The sequence below is a fragment of the Lontra canadensis genome, unplaced genomic scaffold, assembly GCF_010015895.1.
Source record: "Lontra canadensis isolate GAN:19392208 unplaced genomic scaffold, GSC_riverotter_1.0 scaffold132, whole genome shotgun sequence".
Lineage (NCBI taxonomy): Eukaryota > Metazoa > Chordata > Mammalia > Carnivora > Mustelidae > Lontra > Lontra canadensis.
The window spans coordinates 1,584,195-1,601,561 of NW_022631126.1; the positions used below are offsets into that span (position 1 = coordinate 1,584,195).

Here is a 17,367-nt window from a genome sequence, read left to right on the forward strand (position 1 = left end):
GGGTGGAGCAGGTACCTACATGGGTCTGAGCTGTTAGATTAGATCCTGGTCATAACCAGGGACCTCATGAGTGAGTCTTGCCATTTCCTGAGTTTCTTGATAACGTGCCTTTTACTGTGTCAGCTTCCCTCTAGAGAAAAAAAAAAAAAATCTTGACTTTTGTGGTCTCTCTGGACCTAGCAGAACCTCTGTGCTGATGCTTGTAGAACTGACTAGGACCTTGTAGGAGTTCAGGGACTCTGTCCTTTTCCTTCAATGCACATCTGCTTGTTGCCTACATAGAAAACCAAACCCACTCTTAACTTTTCTAAAATTCGGCCTCACTTCTGTGCCTGGCTTCTCTTAAGCACTCTGAAAGTCAAGAAAAGCAAAAATTGAAGGTCAACAGAAGATAGCAAAAAGGACTTTTCTAAAGAGAGCTGCCTGTGCAAAGGCTCCAACACCACGAAGTATGCTTAACAGACAAGCCGTTTCCTTCAAAATGTCGGTTTGGGGGTTTGGGACCTTTTGTAGTAACAGTGAATTCCAGAACGTGTAAGTGATAGATGGAGGAGAAACTAGAACGGAGTCCTTAAAATGGACTACAGCTTGCAGACACGAGGAAGCTACGGAGGGATGGATGTCTGGACTATTCTGGAATCGGGTCACGTTGACTGAGACGTAAGCTAGGTGTAAGCAAGGTTGCCTTTCTGCCTCTCACTAAGAGGTCCTCCATGGCAGGGATTTCTCCGCGGCCGTGGAAGGAGATTTGGGCGGGATTCCTCTATCCATTGAACTTACACTGAGCTTATGCGTGCTGTGCTCGGCCGTGGTCTAAGCACTGGGGCTGCAAGTGTGACCGACCCTCGGGGATTGTAACGGGGGAGGCCGAGTCAGATAAAACGTGCAACGAAGTTACACGCGGAGCCGCAGCTCTGCTTGCTTTCCTCACTGACACCGGAAGGGAGCGGACTGAGGTGTCCACCTGCCGGAGCAGCACCTGCCCGCTCCGCCCGAGGTCACGCCCGCCCGCAGGCCGCCGACATCGGGTTCCTTCGCTCATTTCCGTTCTTAGGCTCGGGAGGTGGGGTTAGGGGCGCGGCGCGGGAGGGGGAGGGTGTGTATGACGCCACATCCGGCGCGCGGCGGAACAGATGCCCCTTTGCTTCCGCGGCGGGGCCGGAAGTAGAAGCGGCGGTGGCGGTGGCCCAAAGCGAAGGGAAGGAGGAAGGCAGGGAGCCCGGGAGCGGGAGCCGGAGTCGCGGCGGCGGTAATAGTCTGAGACCCCTGTAGGCCACCGCCCCGAACGCGGGACCGCCGGGAGTTAGCGGGGAGCGGCCAGGACTGTGGGACTTCTGGGGATCGGGGGCCGATGTGAGAGGAGGCGGGGGTGGGGGGATCGGGCCAGCTCCAGGGTCGAGTTGCCTCATTCCCTACACCCCCGGCGCCCCCTACGGACAGTCTGATAACGGGCTCGTCTTCGCCTTTCTCAGGAGACCCCTGTGCGGTGCGGAGGGGGCGGCGGCCCCGGCTCTGACCCGCGCCGGGGGGGTGGGCCATGGCGGAGATCAGCGACCTGGACCGGCAGATCGAACAGCTGCGGCGCTGCGAGCTCATCAAAGAGAGCGAAGTCAAGGCCCTGTGCGCTAAGGCCAGGTGAGCCCGGTGGCCCCACTCTTCAGGGGTTCCGGCCTGGGGCAGACCCAGCTGAGAACTTGGGGCCTCGCTCATCCTGTAATCTTTCCCAGAGAGGAGCAGAATAGGGCCACTTCCCTCGAGGAGCAACCAGCCTGCTGGGAGAAGACAGACCTGGAGAAAAACACTTAAAGTATTAGGTGATGTGTTTTCAGTGGCGTTAGAGAGTTTTTATAAAATATTTAAGAAGCTTAGGGAGACAGCCCTACTTCTCAGGGGGAACAGAGGTTTCTTGGAGGAACTGAACTTTGGGGATAGGTGTTGAAGAGTAAGATGATAAAAGGGAATGTCCACAAGGATAAAAGTTCAAGGCAGAAAAGCTAAAGACTCTGGTTTATAAAATTCTTTTAACTCTAAGAACCTAAAGGCGGGTGGTACTGTCCCCATTTTGCAGGTGAGGACTCATGTTCAGAGTCAACCAGCTAGTAAGGGATGGAGTCTGAAGCCAGCGCTCCACGTCCTGTCTCTTTTCAGGCCTTAATGCCAGACTGTGGAGTTGGGTCATGGGTCACCTCGTGTTCTGTGTGAAATGGTAGCAAATAAGCCAGAGTAGAATTAAACCTGACGTGGCGGGAGACCCCTGGGAAGAAGGATGACGTGGTGGTTAAGAGCTCAGGCTTCGGAATGCGATGGTTCTAGGTTGGAATGTGAGTGCCGCCGCTTACTGGCTCTGTCAGTGATCGTGAGGTCTCTGCACAGTTTCTTCATTTGTTAAGAGGGAATAATAGTATTTAAGAAGACGTTGGTGAAGTACCAGTAAGCTGGTGCTTGGGATGAGCTCGGGACTGCGCGTTGGTACAACGTAAGCGCTCAGCAGTCTTCAGGTGTTGGTGTTAGTACCGCATGGGATGAGGGTACTGCCCATAAGGCCTGATGTCACCAGGGAAGGCCTCTAAGAGCAGGTGGAGTGGAGGCTCTGAGATGTGTGGGCACCAGTGAGAAGACCACTGACCCGCCTCCCCTGAGGTACTCTTTGTGGCTTGTATCACACTGGGGATGATGGGGAAAGGGCCAGCAGAATGACCCTCCATTTGTTGAACAACAGGCCGCTGTTATACAACAGGCCTCACGCTGACACGCAACTTCTGTCTTCCTCACAGCAGTCTTTTTGAGGTTGGAACTATTTGCTCCTTTACATGACTCCTAGAGGCCTCGTGACTTGACTGAGGTCACCCAGAGAGAAAGTGGCCGCCTGACTTCTGAACTGGTGGCTCTTAGCCCCTTGCTTAGCTTTACCTCAGACAGACCCACAGCGGCCAGACCAGGCCTGTTTGACGAACAGGCAAGGCCTCATTTTAAATGCATGTCTGTGACTCTCTGTTTTGCCAGCTCAAGAAAATTTCCCTGACTGGACCAGCCCCGAGGTGTTTTTAGTCATCCCTGTTCCCTCAGTCTTGAGAGGCATTTTTAGGAACCAGTTGTTGCTTGGCATCCTTCTTTTTCCTGTAAGACTCACCTTGCCTGAGGGCCTGAATTGACTTGGTGGTGATGGTAGCTAGTGCTCGCATCTAGAGAGCTAGTTGCCACGTTCTCTGTACGGATTAGCGTAGTAAGAGAGCAGAGGGTTTTTTTTTTTTTTTTTAAGATCTTATTTATTTGAAAGAGTGAAACAGAGGGAGAGAGACCACGAGTAGGGGGAGAGGGAGAGGGAGAAGCAGACTCCCCACTGAGCAGGGAGCCTGACGTGGGGCTCGATCCCAGGACCCTGAGATAATGACCTGAGCTGAAGCAGATGCTTAATGGACTGAGCCACACGAGCACCCCAGAGTGGAGGGTTTGAATCAAGTGGTCTCCAGTATGAATTCCAGCTTTGTCACTTGTAAACAATGTGACCCTGGTCAAGTCACTTTACCTCTTCAAAACTTTGATGTCATTATGGAGCTCAAATGGGATTCTGCGTATGCAGGGATAGGGACTGGGACTTCGGCAGGCACTTCCTAAAGGTGGCATTTGTTGCGGAAGTAAAGGTGGGCAGGTGTGAGCCCTGAGAGAGAAGATGATGCGCTGTGAGTGACAGAGCTGGGGTCAGAGACTGGCCCCTGTTCCCAGAGCATGCTGGGCCCTGCCAGCACCGGGTCGGTGGGGGGCATTAGACCCAGAATCTGTGGATGAGACTGGCACAGATTCTTAGTCAATTAGGCTTCTGAGTTCTACTTCTTTCACTCTCCAGCTCTGTGACCTTGATCCTGCCCTTTTTTTCTCCAAGCTTCGGTTTCTCTGTCAGATGAGGACGAAAAGAACCTCAGCTGGTCAGCTGGGAAGGTCGTCACAAGCAGTTGATGTGGAAAGATGCTGGACACAAGAGCCAGTCCTGGTGGGAGGGCCTGGTTGCCCGATGGGCCCTCAGACCCTGGCCAAGGCTTCTTCCCGTTCCCAGAAAGCCAAGCAAGCACACTTCCCTCCAGCTGCCTTTGTCAGAGAGCATGCGCTCAGGGACATAGGTAAAACCACCTGAGCTCGGGGGTCTCCTAGTCTGCTAGGAGGCTGGCAGGGAAAGGTAGGCAAGTGCCCCGGGCCCTCCCACACCAGATCAGTTTGATAACAGCGCCAGACGCCAGAGCCAGGCCTCCTGGTTCAAGTCCGCCCTGTTGGACTATGGCCAGTTTACTCATCTGAGCAGTGGGCGGCGCCACAGTGTCTGCCTTTGGGGTGGGCTCTTCCATCGTGTCATCGACGCAAAGCTCTCACTACGGTCCCAGGGCAGGGCATGATCTGGAGTGGTCACTGCTGCTGTCATCACAGTGGAAACCTGGAAGCATGGCGCCTCTTCCACTGGCTGTTACTGACCGAAGTAGTAATAGACTCCACTTCAGGGAGAAATGAAAGAACAAAGTTGTCACTCCCCCTCTAAATAAGGAAAAAGCACAGCGCAGGTCTTTGACGCTGTGTCTGATGACTGGGTGCCTTCGGACGGCCTGGGCGAGGCCTCTGTGATGGGCAGAGAGGGACTGTCAGCTCAGCGGGGGACACGGTCTCAGAGTGTTCCAGGCCGAGAGAGCGGCATGAGCAGAGGGCTCTGTGCGCAGAGGAGGTCTGTTTTCTGGAATGAGCCCTGGATGTGTGAAAGAGGGCAGCCAGAAGGGTCAAAGCTCGGAAGGCCACTGCCTTCTTGGAAGGGCTTTGGATGCAGTAAGAGTCTGGGCTCTGGCCTTGGGGAAGCGCGGTCAGCCCATCCTGGTTCAAGGACTACCTCCTAGCCTCCTCTCAAAGAGATGAGGAATCGGGTTGGGCTGGCCTGGCTGTGGTGACCCTGGTCTTCTCCTGTCTCCAGAGAGATCTTGGTAGAGGAGAGCAACGTGCAGAGAGTGGACTCGCCGGTCACAGTGAGTACCGTCTGTCCTTTCAGAGCCCAGCGTGGGCTTTCAGGTGCGTGGGCATTCCCCTTAATCTTGGCGGCCGCTGAGGTCTACCCTCATCCCTGAGAGCCCCGAAGGCTGTGTGTCTACTCCCTCTCCTGTCTTCAAGGGAGCCTTGCTGTTCGAAATGGATGTTATGGGAAGGCTCTTTTGATTTGTTGGGGGGATGTGCTTGGCCTGAGCAGAAGGCCTCTTAACATGGGAGTGATTCTGCGGCACACGTTCACGTGTGTTCTCTGTTACTAGTAGCTTTCTTCTGGGTTCTTTGAGGGGAAGAGGGAGAGGAGGGGGCCAGGTCTTCCAGAAGCTGTGGGTCTGGCTAGAAAGACCTGGCTCTAGCTCTTCCCCTCCCAGAGCAGTTCGCACTCCATGTGGGATGGGGTGTGATTCCAGACCAGGCGAAGTCAGGGTAGGAGAGTAGATTTTTGGCCCTGAGAAGTCGAGACTTGGCCAGGAGTGGTGAGGAGCTCCTGAAGCTGCGGGTGTTTTAAAGGCTGGTCTCTGGGAGCAGAGCTTTCAGACTCTTGAGTTCCGACCCGCCTCTCTTCACCTCCCAGGTGTGTGGCGACATCCACGGGCAATTCTATGACCTCAAGGAGCTGTTCAGAGTAAGTGTGGGGCGACCTGGGGACAAATGACCTGGGGGCTGACTGGGAGGCCCCCCTCATTGAGAGTGGAAGCTTTGAGTTTGGCGCATGGCAGGCAGGTGAGGGGCTCTAGTTAGGTGGGCCGTCGGAATGGGGCTGCCGCTTGATTGGCAAAGAGGCCACCATGGTGTGGGGCATTTTGGGACCAATCAGAATCTTCCTGCCTCTCCACCGCCCCCCAGGTGGGTGGCGACGTCCCTGAGACCAACTACCTCTTCATGGGGGACTTTGTGGATCGCGGTTTCTACAGCGTCGAAACGTTCCTCCTGCTGCTGGCACTTAAGGTGGGAACCCAGGCTTCGGGTGCTCACAGCTGGGCCCTCGGGCCTGACCTGTCTCCTTTCTGCCCTGGTCTCCTGACCCATCTGCCCCCAGCTCTGAGCTGTGCTGCTGGGGTGCGGCTTGCCAGGGGGTGGGCCAATCCACTTTCCTTGCCTCGAGGGCGTGTGATGGGGCCCCTGGGGGAGAAGCGGGAGCTGCGCATTGGAGGGGAGGGAAGAGAGGACCCCTGTGTTCAGGCAGTGGCAGGGCATGGAGTTCGCCTAGGTACGGTGTCCATTGGTGGGGGAGATGACAGGGCACCGGGGGGTCTGGGTAGGGACCTGTTGGTGATAGAGGAGCCAGTGAGTATGTGGTTGATGGAGTGGGGTAAGCCTCCGATCCCCCGGAGGAGGGACATGGGCCTGCGAGGTGGGTGCAGCGGGATTCCGGGTGGTGGCAGGGGTGAGGAGGACTGGGGGTGGTGGCGGTGTGTGGGTGACACATGTGGAAAGCTCTGAGAGGGGTGCATGAGCTGACAAGGGAGGGATCGAGCCCAGCCCCCAGCCCCGTGTGGGTGGCTGCCCACAGGTTCGCTATCCTGACCGGATTACCCTGATCCGGGGCAACCATGAGAGCCGCCAGATCACGCAGGTCTATGGCTTCTATGACGAGTGTCTACGCAAATACGGCTCAGTAACCGTGTGGCGCTACTGCACTGAGATCTTTGACTACCTCAGCCTGTCGGCCATCATCGATGGCAAGGTAGGCCGGCCACTAGGCCCTGCGGGGATGGGACGGCTAGGAGAGTCACAGGGAGAGGCATGGGGCTCAGCTCGCCTCTGCTCCGTTCTTGTTTCCCTGTAGATCTTCTGCGTGCACGGGGGCCTGTCCCCCTCTATCCAGACCCTGGACCAGATCCGGACAATTGACCGGAAGCAAGAGGTGCCCCATGATGGGCCCATGTGTGACCTGCTCTGGTCTGACCCCGAAGGTGAGGGCGGGTGGGCCGGCAGGCGGGCTCTCCCTTCAGTTTTGCAGGAGACTGAGGAGGTCCTGTGGTTAAAGGGACAGTTAAAGGTGACAGTGTGGGACGGACAGTCGGGCCAGGCGGTGGGGAAGAGCGGAGCAGGTCTGGGTCTTCACCAGCACCCTTGGTGCGGACGGGGAGTGTGGGCTGAGCTCGAGCTCGGAGAGGGGTTGGGCGTGTGTCTTCATCGCTCAGAGGCTTGTTTGGGACAAAATCATCTGCGCCCTCAGTGTGGAGGGGCTTCTGCAGAGGCTGGATTCCCGGAACACTGGCCCCATGAGGAGCCCTCATTTTGTGGGGTTCCCCGGCCCATCTGGAGCAGAGCTGAGACTGAAAGCCGAGTCTCCCAAATCCCAGTCCAGAACTCCTTCTGTGGTCACACAGCTTCCGCTCCCTCACTGCCCTGCCCGCGTGCCCAGCCAGCCCTCCCAGGGCGGGGGGAGGGTGGGGGCAGGAAAGCCCTCTTCACATCGGCTGGACCTGCATGGTCATTATCAGCACTTCCTTTTACTTTCGGGTACACCTGTTGTGGCCAGTAAATCACACGGTCACTCTGACTATGGGGTAGCTCCAACTATCCGAACATTCTGTCTCCTTTGGATCTTATCTGCTCCAGCACTTGCTGCCCTGTCCCCAGGATCTGCCAGAACACACTCAGGCCCTGGGCTCCAGCCCTACGGGCCTGATTGGGAGAAGGGGATGGGATGTTCTCTGTTGAAGGGTGGTGGGTACTGGAGAAGCCTTGAGGACACCCTCTTCCCCCATCCCTTCCTTCCTTTGCCTCAGACACAACAGGCTGGGGCGTGAGCCCCCGCGGGGCTGGCTACCTGTTCGGCAGTGACGTGGTAGCGCAGTTCAATGCGGCCAACGACATTGACATGATCTGCCGTGCCCACCAACTGGTGATGGAAGGTTACAAGTGGCACTTCAATGAGACTGTGCTCACTGTGTGGTCGGCGCCCAACTATTGCTACCGGTGAGCCGCCCCGGGCCAGGCGGTCAGGGTGGGGGTGGGGAGCCAGGCTGAGCCACGCTGCTGATGCCACAGCCCTCCTGCTTCCAGATGTGGGAATGTGGCAGCCATCCTGGAGCTGGATGAACATCTCCAGAAAGATTTCATCATCTTCGAGGCTGCTCCCCAGGAGACCCGGGGCATCCCTTCCAAGAAGCCCGTGGCCGATTACTTCCTGTGATCCCTCCAGCCCCCTGGCCCTCGGACCACTGTGACTCTGCCCTCTTCTCCAGACGGAGGCTGGGCATTGGGGGGCTGTCTCGGCTCTGCTCTCCCCCCGGAGAGGGCACTTCGAGGGTGAGGACTTGTCTCTGGAGAGGCTCGGAGCCTCAGCTCCATGCTCCTCTCCTTTCTCCCCACTTGAACCATGGAGTTTCCAATAATTTTCTGGTTTTCTTTTTTCCTTTTTTTTTTTTTTTTTTGTTTTTAGATAAAAAATTTTGAGAGAAAACAAAGAAAAATTCTAATAAAAGGAGAAAAATGGTCTTTGGGTTTGTGTCAGACTTGATCGGTCACAAGCAGCAACGCCAGCCTGGGACCTGGGGGGCACAGAGGACCTTGACTGCCCCGGAGCCTCCTGGTCTATATCTAGTGACAGTGACTGTTTCCAGAAGGCTTGCCACATGCTAGGTGGAGGTCTGGGTTCTCAGAAGCAGCCTTATTTAATTCTCAAAACAAGTGAGCATCAGGACATTCTGATTTCCCCACTTCCCTGAAAAGGAAATAGCCCCAGAGCTGTTGATTCACATGCATGAGGTCAAGCAGCTGGAAACTGGCAAGTCAAAATCAGGGCCCAGGTCTCCCCACAAAACCTTCTCTCACCCAGCCCTGCCCAGGGCTAAATAGCATTAGCTGATGTTTGTAGAGCACTGAGGTCTTTGGAGTTTTATTAACAAAAATACTCTGGTCCTGACAGTGGACTGGTGTGGCTTGCACTGGGGCGAGGGGGTAGAACTTGCAGAGCCCAAGGGTGAGGCCCAGGAGGTGGGAGTGTTGGGCAGTGGCCCCATTTGGCCAGGCAGAGCCTCCCTCCATTCACACCGAGGTGAGAGTCTGGAAGGGGAAGCTGGCCCCAGCTGGACTCCCAGCAGCTTAGCCAGAGCTTTGAAGCCAGGGTGGGTGGGAGTGAAATCAAAGTGTGAAGTGGGGTGGGGGAGGCCCCAGGCAGCCATTTGGCGTGGGGGATGGGGCCAGTGGAAGGGATGGGGCCACAGGCCTGGGGGAAGGGCGGCAGAGGTCTGTGATGGAAGATGGGGTAGGGTGGGGGGAGGCAGAGGGCCCAGGGAGACCTCAGTACATTGGTTTGGAGCCCACATCCAGGTAAGCCCCAGGGCCGGGGTAGGCAATGGGGAAGGGGCCCCCCTGGAGGAAGTGTGAGGCAAAGGGTGCTGGGGGAGCAGCGGCTGGGTACCCTGAGACCCCTGGCCCAGGCTGCAGCTCCAGGAACGCAGCTGAGTAGGGCGCTGGACGCCCCGAGTCTGGAGCCTCAGGGAAGCTGGGGTTCCTGAAGTAAAGAGACATGTCAGGGGAAAGGGACCCCCAACCTGAAGGAGCCGAGCTCTGTGCCCTTGTCCCACTTGCCTGGTTGGAAGGTGACTGGGGGCCCCGTGAAAAGCCGCGGGGTGCAGCAGGTAGGCTTCGGCGCTGGAGCCTCCGCACAGAGGAGCTGGGGCCAGGGCAGCTTCGCGGGGGGCCGGGGCCTGCTCTGGATCTGACTCACGGACGTCCCCACCCAGCGTGGAGTCGCAGGGACCGCCTGGTGCATCTGGGCAGATGGAGAGGATAGACTGAGCTAAGGAGGACTGGCACCTGAGGACCGGCCCCCGTCACTACGGAGACTGCGCTCACCTCCGCTCCCATAGGCCTCTGCCACTCCAGGCTCTGGGCCCCGCAGTTTCCTCTTCACACGGGCATCTCGCTCCCTGGAGAACAGTGACGACAACGACGACGATGATGATGATAATGATGATGATGGTAATAATAGCACCTGCCAGGTGCCAAGCATTTCACCCTCCCAGGGACGCTGTCGGGCAGGTGCCATTATTGTACCCATTTTACAGACGAAGGAACCGAAGGCCAGAGATCTAAGTGACTAGAAAGTGGCAGAGTTGGGCTCGATTTCCCCCTTAAAACTTTCCAATGGTTTCCTGCTGTGTGTATTGCATTTGGGAAAAGGCTTCCCAAGCTAGAAGGCGAGGGCATGGTCTGAACCCAGCTCATCCCGCCCGGCTTGCCGAGCCACCCTTAGCTGGAGTCCTCTTCTGTCTGCCCCTGCTCACCTTCTTAGCTCATCCTTGTCTCAGCTCCCGTTCTTGTCTCACTTCCTCAGGGAAGTCCTCCCGACCTCCCATGGCATGGCACAACCTCCCTCATGACATCTGTCCACGGTTTACATTTGTAAGGGTGACCCTTTGATGGATGGCTCCCTGTCTGTACCCACCTTGAGGGCAAAGGACGGCTCTGAGGGAGCTGAACTCTACTCAGAATAGAAGGCGAGTCCTAAATAAACCTTCACTATCCAACGTAACGTGGCTCCCCTTCACCTCTCTGGCCTCTTCCTCTCCAGTCGCACTGCAGGCACACTCCTCCCTCAGGGCCCTCGCACAGGCTGTTCCCGCTTCTTGGCCTGCTCTTCCTCGAATACCCACTCTAGGTCCTCCAGGACTTGACCAGGACTCTCAAAGTAATACAGACCTCACTCCGGTCCTTCCTATCTTCCTTCCTGCCTTTATTTCTTTTCTCTTTAGAACCCATCCCTGACATATTATATTTTACTTATTTCTCTCTGTTGACCTGCCTACTCTGTCCCCTAGAGGACCAGTCCCATCAGGGCAGGGCCCTTGGTTTTGTTCACGGATGGGTCTCCAGCATCTAGAACTGTGCCTGGCACACAGCAGGTGCTAAATGGGAAGCCGCGAGGAAATAAATGTCTTTACTTACTGCTGTGTCCCTGGCACACGGTGGTCAGCTCACAAGCATTTGTTGAACGAACGAGGGAATGAATGAACAGTGCCCACCTCTTACAGTTTCTGCCGTTCTCCCGGAAGCCCTTGGCAAAGGGATTGGCGGCGATCTTCAGTTGTGTGATCTGGGGACACACATCCAGGGTCAAAGCTCCCATGGCCCAGGGCAGAGCCCACCCTTCCATCCCCTCCCCACCCCCACACACACTCCCCGAAGCGGGGTCACTCACCCGCGGGTTCTGGTAGGCTGTCACAGAGATGAATGCCGTCTCGGGGAAGCGGAAGGAGGCCACGCCCCCCCAGTGCTGGCTGCAGAGCTGGGCGGCCCGCACCAGGTGGATGCGGGGCTGGTACTTGTGCATGGAGTGCAAGATCAGCTGGGAGAGAAGGACCGAGGTGACTCCCTGCCCGCCCAGGGGGGCCCCCACACCCACCCCTCAACTTGTCCTCCCCGCCAGCTGGGGCCTCACATGGCCGTGGGGGTCCAGGGTGCTGTTGGTGAGCTTGACACGATGGAAAGACACAGGCTGCCGCATCCAGTGGGCACCCGTGGCAGGAGAGTCGGGGTGAATATAGACGCGGTCAGGCAGGCGGGGCTCCGCCTTGCCGCTGGGCTCCCAGCGCCGGCCCTGCCAGCGGTAGCGAGCCCCGTCCACTGGAACCACATCCAGAAGAAACAGGTAGCGGGCCTCGGGGTCCAGGCCAGTGACTGAGACTCGGCAAGCAGGAAACATGCGCCTGGACAGAGGAGGGGATGGGAGAGGCCTGGTGCTACCGGCTGGGACTGGGAGGGGTCACAGCGCCGGCAGGGGACACAGCCGCCGTGGGCTCACCCAGCTTTGGCAGAGAAACGTCCACAGAGGTGGAATTAGAATTCAGACGGCAGGGTCTTGGAGCTGGAGGCTTGTCTCTTCCCATTTTACACTCGGGAAACAGAACAGACAGGAGATCTGACCAGGGTCACGGGGCAGATTAGGACCAGAGCCAGGACCCCTGATTCCTGGCCCCTTCCAACTCCATCCACAGAAGCAGTGGTGACACACTTCTGTCCCTATAATCTTGCCGGGAGTCTGCTGCTCCCCACTCTGGTCTCCTCACCTAATCTCCAGTACCAGAGTCTACACTGCTGGCCAAACCTGGTTCAGGAAAAAAAAAAAAATGTCCTGCCCGCATTGGGACGGAGGACTTAGCATGCTCAAGCCCGAGTTCCCAGCCTGGAAAGACACGGGCCACACACTGGCCACATCCCTGCCTCCAGGGTGACCCCAGACCTAGTCATATACTGACCCTGATTCTGGCCAGACTTCCCTGAATGCCAGTCACTGGCTGGCCCTTGACCCTAGTGGTAGTGTCAATGCTGGCTCTGGCCGCAGGCTGACCCCCGATTTGGGCCACAAATGAATCTATCACCCAGCCAGACTTTCTGATCCAGGCCCAGACCGACCTAGGACCCCTGCTATATAGGTTGGTCCCTAAACCAGCTACAGATTCCACAGACTGACCCTCGACCCTTGCCACCAAATGACCCCGATCCAGCCCTAGAGTAACCCTTGACCCAGGCCACACTCACACCCTGAACTTAGGCAGAGCTCTAGACCCTCTAGCAACCCCTAGACCTAGCCCCATTACCAGGAACTCTGCTTTTCCCAGGAGACCCCCCCACCAGGCACACACTGGGCCCCTTGACCCTGGCCCAGCCCCTCACCTCCCAGCTTTGGTGATGATCATCTCTGTTCCCACAGAATTGAACTCTTTCCACAGCTCCCGGTTCTCCAGGCTCAGGCTGACTCCGGGGAGTGAATGAAGGGCCTCAGGGGCTGGGGGGGCTGGCTCAGTGCCCAGGGCTGGGGGCAGCGGGGGCAGGGGTGGGGCAGCGCCCAGGGTGCAGGGAGCAGCCTCAATCCCGGAGAGGAAGCAATCCAACTTGGGAGTGTCCAGATCTGGAGAAGGGGTGGGGGCAGAATGAGGAGCCAGCAGAGGGCCACAGCCCCCAGCAGTCCCGACACAGGAGCTGGTCCCCATGCTCACCAGGGTAGCGGTAGCCCTCTGGCAGGGCAGGCGGGAAGCTGGAATCTGTCCCCGGCTGGGGGGGCCCAAGGCGGTAGCCTGTCCCCAGAGAGGGGTACAACTCTCGTGGATGGTACATGGAGTACTCCCCTCTGGCCTCAGGTCACGCTGCCCAGAGTCAGTCCCCCGGTGCTGAGAGATGCCCCCTTTATAGCTCACAGCTCAGCCCCTTCCAGGCCCAGGATCACAGCCCCTCCCCTATTTGGGGCCCTGGAGTTGGGCTGGGGTGGAGACCCCTGGGGCCTGGAAGGGGTCCAAGAGGGGGCCGGATACCTGGGTAACCTCCCCTTCTCTCCCCCCACTCCAGGCTTCATTAGCTCCGACCCCCTGCCCCCTCATTACATAATTAACTCCTCGGCCTGATTGATCCCCGGGGCTCGACAGGGACGCAGTTTGGCGCTTCCGGCCAGCTGGTCCCCGTTCCCACGGGGGGAGCCCCGGCTAGGGATAAGCTACTGAGGGGCGGGGCCTCGACCCTGGGATGGAGCCTAGAGTCCTGGGGCAGACCTTGGCGCCCCAGACTTTTCTAGCAGGTACTCCCTGCCCCCTCCACTTGGAAACCAGGGCTCGGAGGGATGAAGCATGACTGGAGGAAAAGAGCAGGGCTGGAGGAACTCGGCATGAGCTTGTTGTTACGCGGGGCACTGGGGACCTCGAGGAGTCCGCAGCCGAGGCCCGAACCCCTGGAGTCCTTCCTTCCTGTTTCCCGTTCCGCAAAACCTCCACCCTCCGCAGAAACTCCGAAGTGCAGACGCACGCACAGCTCGACAGTCTCTGACGGCTGGAGCCGGGATTTCCCAGAAGGTCCCGCTCTGGGGAACCCTCGGAACTACACTTCCCAGCAGGCCCAGCGCCGAGATTCGGAAGAGAGGAGACGGACAGATGCCGCTGGGGCCGCTGGAATGTGTAGTCGCGACGAGAGGGGCGGTGAAACTGGTGGCGCGGCCGCCTCCCAGGAGAGCTTGCCTCTAGGCGGCGGCAAAACGCTAAAGCTGAGGAGGCGCAGATCAGCCGAGGTCAAGGCCTCAGTAGGTCTAGTGGGGTCGGGAAGCTCCGGGGCTGTAGGATCGGTCCTGGGTCTCAGATGGCTGAGCCCCCGGAGCGCAGACTCACGGCTTTGACCGCAGTGCCTACCCCATGCCATGTGGGGCCCAGAAAAGAACAGGTCTATAGAGGCAGGAATCTGCATTTGAGTCCCCTGTTCCAGGATTCCACGTGAGCCTGGGGCTGTCTCCACTCCATTGTTTTATTATGTACAAACGCTACAGAACGAGGGGAGCAGACAGGAGTGGGGTAAGAGGGGCCCGGTGGGAGGAGTTCACAGGGCAGACGGTGCACTGGGGCCGGGGGAGCAGCACATAGGCCATATCTATAGGGCAGGCGGGGCACGAAGGGGTTAAAAACGAGATCCAAGCCAGCCAGATCGCAGGGAGGTGCGGGGGTGTCTTCCACCTTCTGATCGCCCCCCAAGGTCACAGTGCATGCAATAAAATATATGTACAGGAGCTGGATCCTTCCTCTGCAGGGGCCCTGAGGGTCCAGAGCTCCCTTCTCGTGGAGGGAAGCCAGTGGCGCCCCCTGGCGGCCAGGCCGGGCTCGAGCCACATGCGGCAGGAGCAGGGGTCAGTCCCAGCCGTTGTCTTTGATCATGTGGTTGAGTTCAATGATGTACTTCCCCTCTTTATACTTCTGGCTGCTCTCGAAGGCCTGTTCCTGGAAAGAGGGGAGAGGACGTCATCTCTGGAGCAAGGGCTTTACCAAAAGGGATCAGGGTTGAGGAGCAGGTATGACTGGCCCCATTTTACATATGATGAAACTGTCATGCAGAGAAGCCAAACCACCTGGCCACAAGACACAGAGCTAGTAACTGACAGAGCCAGTCTCTCACTAATGGGACAGACTAAACTTTCTGAATTACTGCTAGTTTTTAAGAACTAATGTCGGTTCCAACAGAGAGACTATGGAAGTTTTTAAAAGGTCCAGGGATTACAGACTGGTAGCTAAAGGCCAGTTTTGACGTATGCATGTGTTTTGTTTGGCCAGCAGAGTTTAGAAAAAATGACTTTGAAATACTAAAATACAGGTGGGCCGGGTTCACTCCACTTTGCCATGGACTGCCCCGTCCCTCTCCAGAGCTATGTTGCCCCTTTTGCAAACCCAAAGTATGCAAGCCTGCATACTTGCTTAGACATGCAAGCCCTTGAATTTTTGACCCCTGGATTGGGCCATCTCTTTATCTGTCAGCGGTCCAGAGAGGTCGAGCCATCCGTCTGGGGGCACGTCTGGGGGCACAGAGCAAATCTGAGGCTAGGCCAAGGGTGAACGCAGGTTAGGTGAACTGCCTCCACCTGGGACATCCACCCCACAGAGGGCCCGCAGCTCCGAGTAGTGCCTGAGGAGTCCTGGCCCTCGCCATTTCCCAAGACTGTCTTCTTTTGCTGCATCTAATCTGATCCCCATAACAATTTTGGGTGCCAGGTTGTGGCCTTTTCCTCCACTGCCAGATAAGGACATGAAACACAGGGTAGTGAAATTAGACCCTGGACAGCAGCTGTGGCAATGAGGGTAGTGAAAAGGAGGCTCATGGACCCAAGCTCCATGTTGCTGTGGGGTCCTGGGCAACTTCCCTGAACCTCTGAATGGCAGTGGAAGCTGGCCATCAAGGATGTGGAGTTAAAAACAAACACACCACCAGGATTCTGGTCCCTATGCTGTTCCTTACAGATGTGTGACCTTGAGAAAGTTACTTAACATCTCTGGGCCTCCTTTGCTTCTGTAAAGTGGAGTTAACAATAGACCCTACCTACAGGATTGTTGTAATGATGGAATGAGAGAAAGTGTGCCAGGCACACACAACAGTGCATGGTCCATAAGCCCTCAATAAATGGTCACTCGGATGATGGCCTCATCTGTAAAATGGGCATGCGTGTGTCTGTGAGGAGAGGGATGGATGGAGAGAAAAATTCTAAAAGCCCTTGCAGGATGTGACGGAACAGAGCACGGTCAGGGGATGAAAAGACAGCCTGACTTGTGGGAGCTGGACCTGTGGGTTCTGAAAGATTACTGTGTGACTGCTTGTGAAGAGGAGGTGATGGGAGGTTGGGTCAAGGGGAGCCTGGGGTCAGAGGTCATAGACTCACATATTTCCAGCCCAAAGTCGTCTTGCAGTTCTCGCAGTGGATGTCAGCGACGGCATGGAGGCCTGTCAGCAGCACCCGCTCCTCGGCTGGCCCGCAGCCCACGTTCACCCTGCGGGGACATGGGGGAGTCCCAGGGAGGGTCCCGCCATCACAAAGCCCCCCTCTAGCTTGTATCCAACTGTGTCTGTCCTTAGCATCCAAGAGAAGGGCGATAGCATCTTCCAACTGGAATCAGGGGACTCTGGGAGTCTTAGTGTGATGCTGGGGGTCACAGGTCCCAACAGAGGTCACGGAAAGAAAGAAGGGGAACCAAATACTCACACAGAGTTGAAGAGGTAGGCACGCCCCTGACTGCCCTGGAAAGACTAAAGGGTGGGAAGGAGAGAGGAAGGGAGTCAGGGCCATTGGTGGAGAGCTGCCAGGTAGCCCTTCTAGTCTCTCATTCTAGCCCCAATGGTGACCTGGTTACCTTGGAGATGAGGTCGTCGTGGTTGGCCAGGTGAGCGCGGCAGTGGGCACAGCTATACCTCCGGTGACAATCATCCAAGTAGGCCTGAAACGTCTTGGGCTTTGAAATCCGCACCATGGCGGGGGCCGGGGGCAGTGGCCCCACGCGGGGAGCAGCCCACGGGGAGCAGAGGGAGCCCAGTGCCTGCCAGGGAGGGAGTGAGTGGGCTGTCAGGACCTGGGCCATGCACTTGCAGGCACACCCAGGGCCATGGGGATGCTCTGTCACACTTGGCTGCTGTCTCCTCTCCCCAGAGCCAGCAGCTTCTCCGGGGGCCAGAGCGGGCTCAGTCTTGACTCACTGAGGAGGCCTCAAGTTGCATCATGGGGAAACTGAGGCTTGGAGGAGCCTGAGGTGAGTCACCCATCTACTTCCGGCCTCACCCCTGCTGACCTGACAGCTGAAGCTGGAGGAAGGGGCTTCAGAGTGCTGGTTTAGGGGTAAAGTATGGAGGGGTTAGGAACTGGATGGTCCTTAGGACCTCACCTGAACTGCCAAGGGCGGGGGTAGGGTAGGGGTGACACGGCTCCACTCGAGGTACAGGGAGTTCACCTGGGAAGAGGGTCCCTCACCTGGAGAAGGCAGAGGCCCTCACTGAAGGTGGAGAGTGTCACCTAGGAGGGGAGGGGCTCTTACCTGGGCGGGGGGGCGCTGAGGCCTTGTCTGTGCCGAGGAGCTCTTACCTGCATCGCGAAGCCTCACCTGAGACCCC

At 57.4% G+C, this 17,367-nt stretch overlaps 3 protein-coding genes across 8 annotated transcripts; 1 reads left to right on the forward strand and 2 right to left on the reverse strand.

The window, feature by feature from the left end:
* Positions 1-1,152: 1,152 nt before the first annotated feature.
* Positions 1,153-8,161, forward strand: PPP4C (protein phosphatase 4 catalytic subunit). 3 transcript variants are annotated; one of them, XM_032842521.1, is made up of 9 exons: positions 1,153-1,249; positions 1,473-1,635; positions 4,946-4,997; positions 5,588-5,638; positions 5,860-5,961; positions 6,527-6,700; positions 6,803-6,929; positions 7,752-7,941; positions 8,029-8,161. In XM_032842521.1, the coding sequence occupies exons 2-9, from the start codon at positions 1,538-1,540 to the stop codon at positions 8,156-8,158; spliced, it is 924 nt and encodes a 307-aa protein (XP_032698412.1). In that variant the 5' UTR covers positions 1,153-1,249; positions 1,473-1,537; the 3' UTR covers positions 8,159-8,161. The 3 variants fall into 3 exon arrangements, with proteins under 3 accessions (XP_032698412.1, XP_032698411.1, XP_032698413.1); XM_032842520.1 differs by having other exon boundaries at positions 1,160-1,268; positions 8,029-8,158; XM_032842522.1 differs by lacking the exon at positions 1,473-1,635 and having other exon boundaries at positions 1,179-1,249; positions 8,029-8,158.
* Positions 8,162-8,848: 687 nt separating this feature from the next.
* On the reverse strand, positions 8,849-13,725 carry TBX6 (T-box transcription factor 6). Of its 2 annotated transcripts, XM_032842694.1 has the most exons (9): positions 13,350-13,725; positions 12,969-13,139; positions 12,646-12,880; positions 11,411-11,678; positions 11,171-11,317; positions 10,995-11,065; positions 9,826-9,899; positions 9,559-9,742; positions 8,849-9,481 (listed from the first exon to the last, which is right to left on the reverse strand). In XM_032842694.1, exons 2-9 carry the CDS (start codon positions 13,084-13,086, stop codon positions 9,268-9,270), a joined length of 1,311 nt encoding a protein of 436 aa, XP_032698585.1. In that variant the 5' UTR covers positions 13,087-13,139; positions 13,350-13,725; the 3' UTR covers positions 8,849-9,267. The 2 variants fall into 2 exon arrangements, with proteins under 2 accessions (XP_032698585.1, XP_032698584.1); XM_032842693.1 differs by lacking the exon at positions 13,350-13,725 and having other exon boundaries at positions 12,969-13,281.
* A 509-nt stretch (positions 13,726-14,234) lies between these two features.
* On the reverse strand, positions 14,235-17,078 carry YPEL3 (yippee like 3). Of its 3 annotated transcripts, none has more exons than XM_032842747.1 (5): positions 16,957-17,078; positions 16,617-16,799; positions 16,469-16,512; positions 16,148-16,256; positions 14,235-14,720 (listed from the first exon to the last, which is right to left on the reverse strand). In XM_032842747.1, the coding sequence occupies exons 1-5, from the start codon at positions 17,020-17,022 to the stop codon at positions 14,631-14,633; spliced, it is 492 nt and encodes a 163-aa protein (XP_032698638.1). In that variant the 5' UTR covers positions 17,023-17,078; the 3' UTR covers positions 14,235-14,630. The 3 variants fall into 3 exon arrangements, with proteins under 3 accessions (XP_032698638.1, XP_032698641.1, XP_032698640.1); XM_032842750.1 differs by having other exon boundaries at positions 17,049-17,064; XM_032842749.1 differs by having other exon boundaries at positions 16,617-17,065.
* Between the last annotated feature and the right edge of the window lie 289 nt (positions 17,079-17,367).

Coding starts and splice junctions, on each gene's coding strand:
- PPP4C (XM_032842521.1), top strand. CDS start 1,538: ATGGCGGAGATCAGCGACCTGGACCGGCAGATCGAACAGCTGCGGCGC. Junction 5,962..6,526: donor TCCTGCTGCTGGCACTTAAG/GTGGGAACCCAG, acceptor GGCTGCCCACAG/GTTCGCTATCCTGACCGGAT. Junction 6,930..7,751: donor GCTCTGGTCTGACCCCGAAG/GTGAGGGCGGGT, acceptor CCTTTGCCTCAG/ACACAACAGGCTGGGGCGTG.
- TBX6 (XM_032842694.1), bottom strand. CDS start 13,086: ATGTACCATCCACGAGAGTTGTACCCCTCTCTGGGGACAGGCTACCGC. Junction 11,679..12,645: donor ATCATCACCAAAGCTGGGAG/GTGAGGGGCTGG, acceptor TCCTCTGTCCAG/GCGCATGTTTCCTGCTTGCC. Junction 9,482..9,558: donor CCCAGTCACCTTCCAACCAG/GCAAGTGGGACA, acceptor TCTTTACTTCAG/GAACCCCAGCTTCCCTGAGG.
- YPEL3 (XM_032842747.1), bottom strand. CDS start 17,022: ATGGGTGACTCACCTCAGGCTCCTCCAAGCCTCAGTTTCCCCATGATG. Junction 16,257..16,468: donor GCCTACCTCTTCAACTCTGT/GTGAGTATTTGG, acceptor ATGTCCCCGCAG/GGTGAACGTGGGCTGCGGGC. Junction 14,721..16,147: donor CGACTTTGGGCTGGAAATAT/GTGAGTCTATGA, acceptor CCCTCTTTCCAG/GAACAGGCCTTCGAGAGCAG.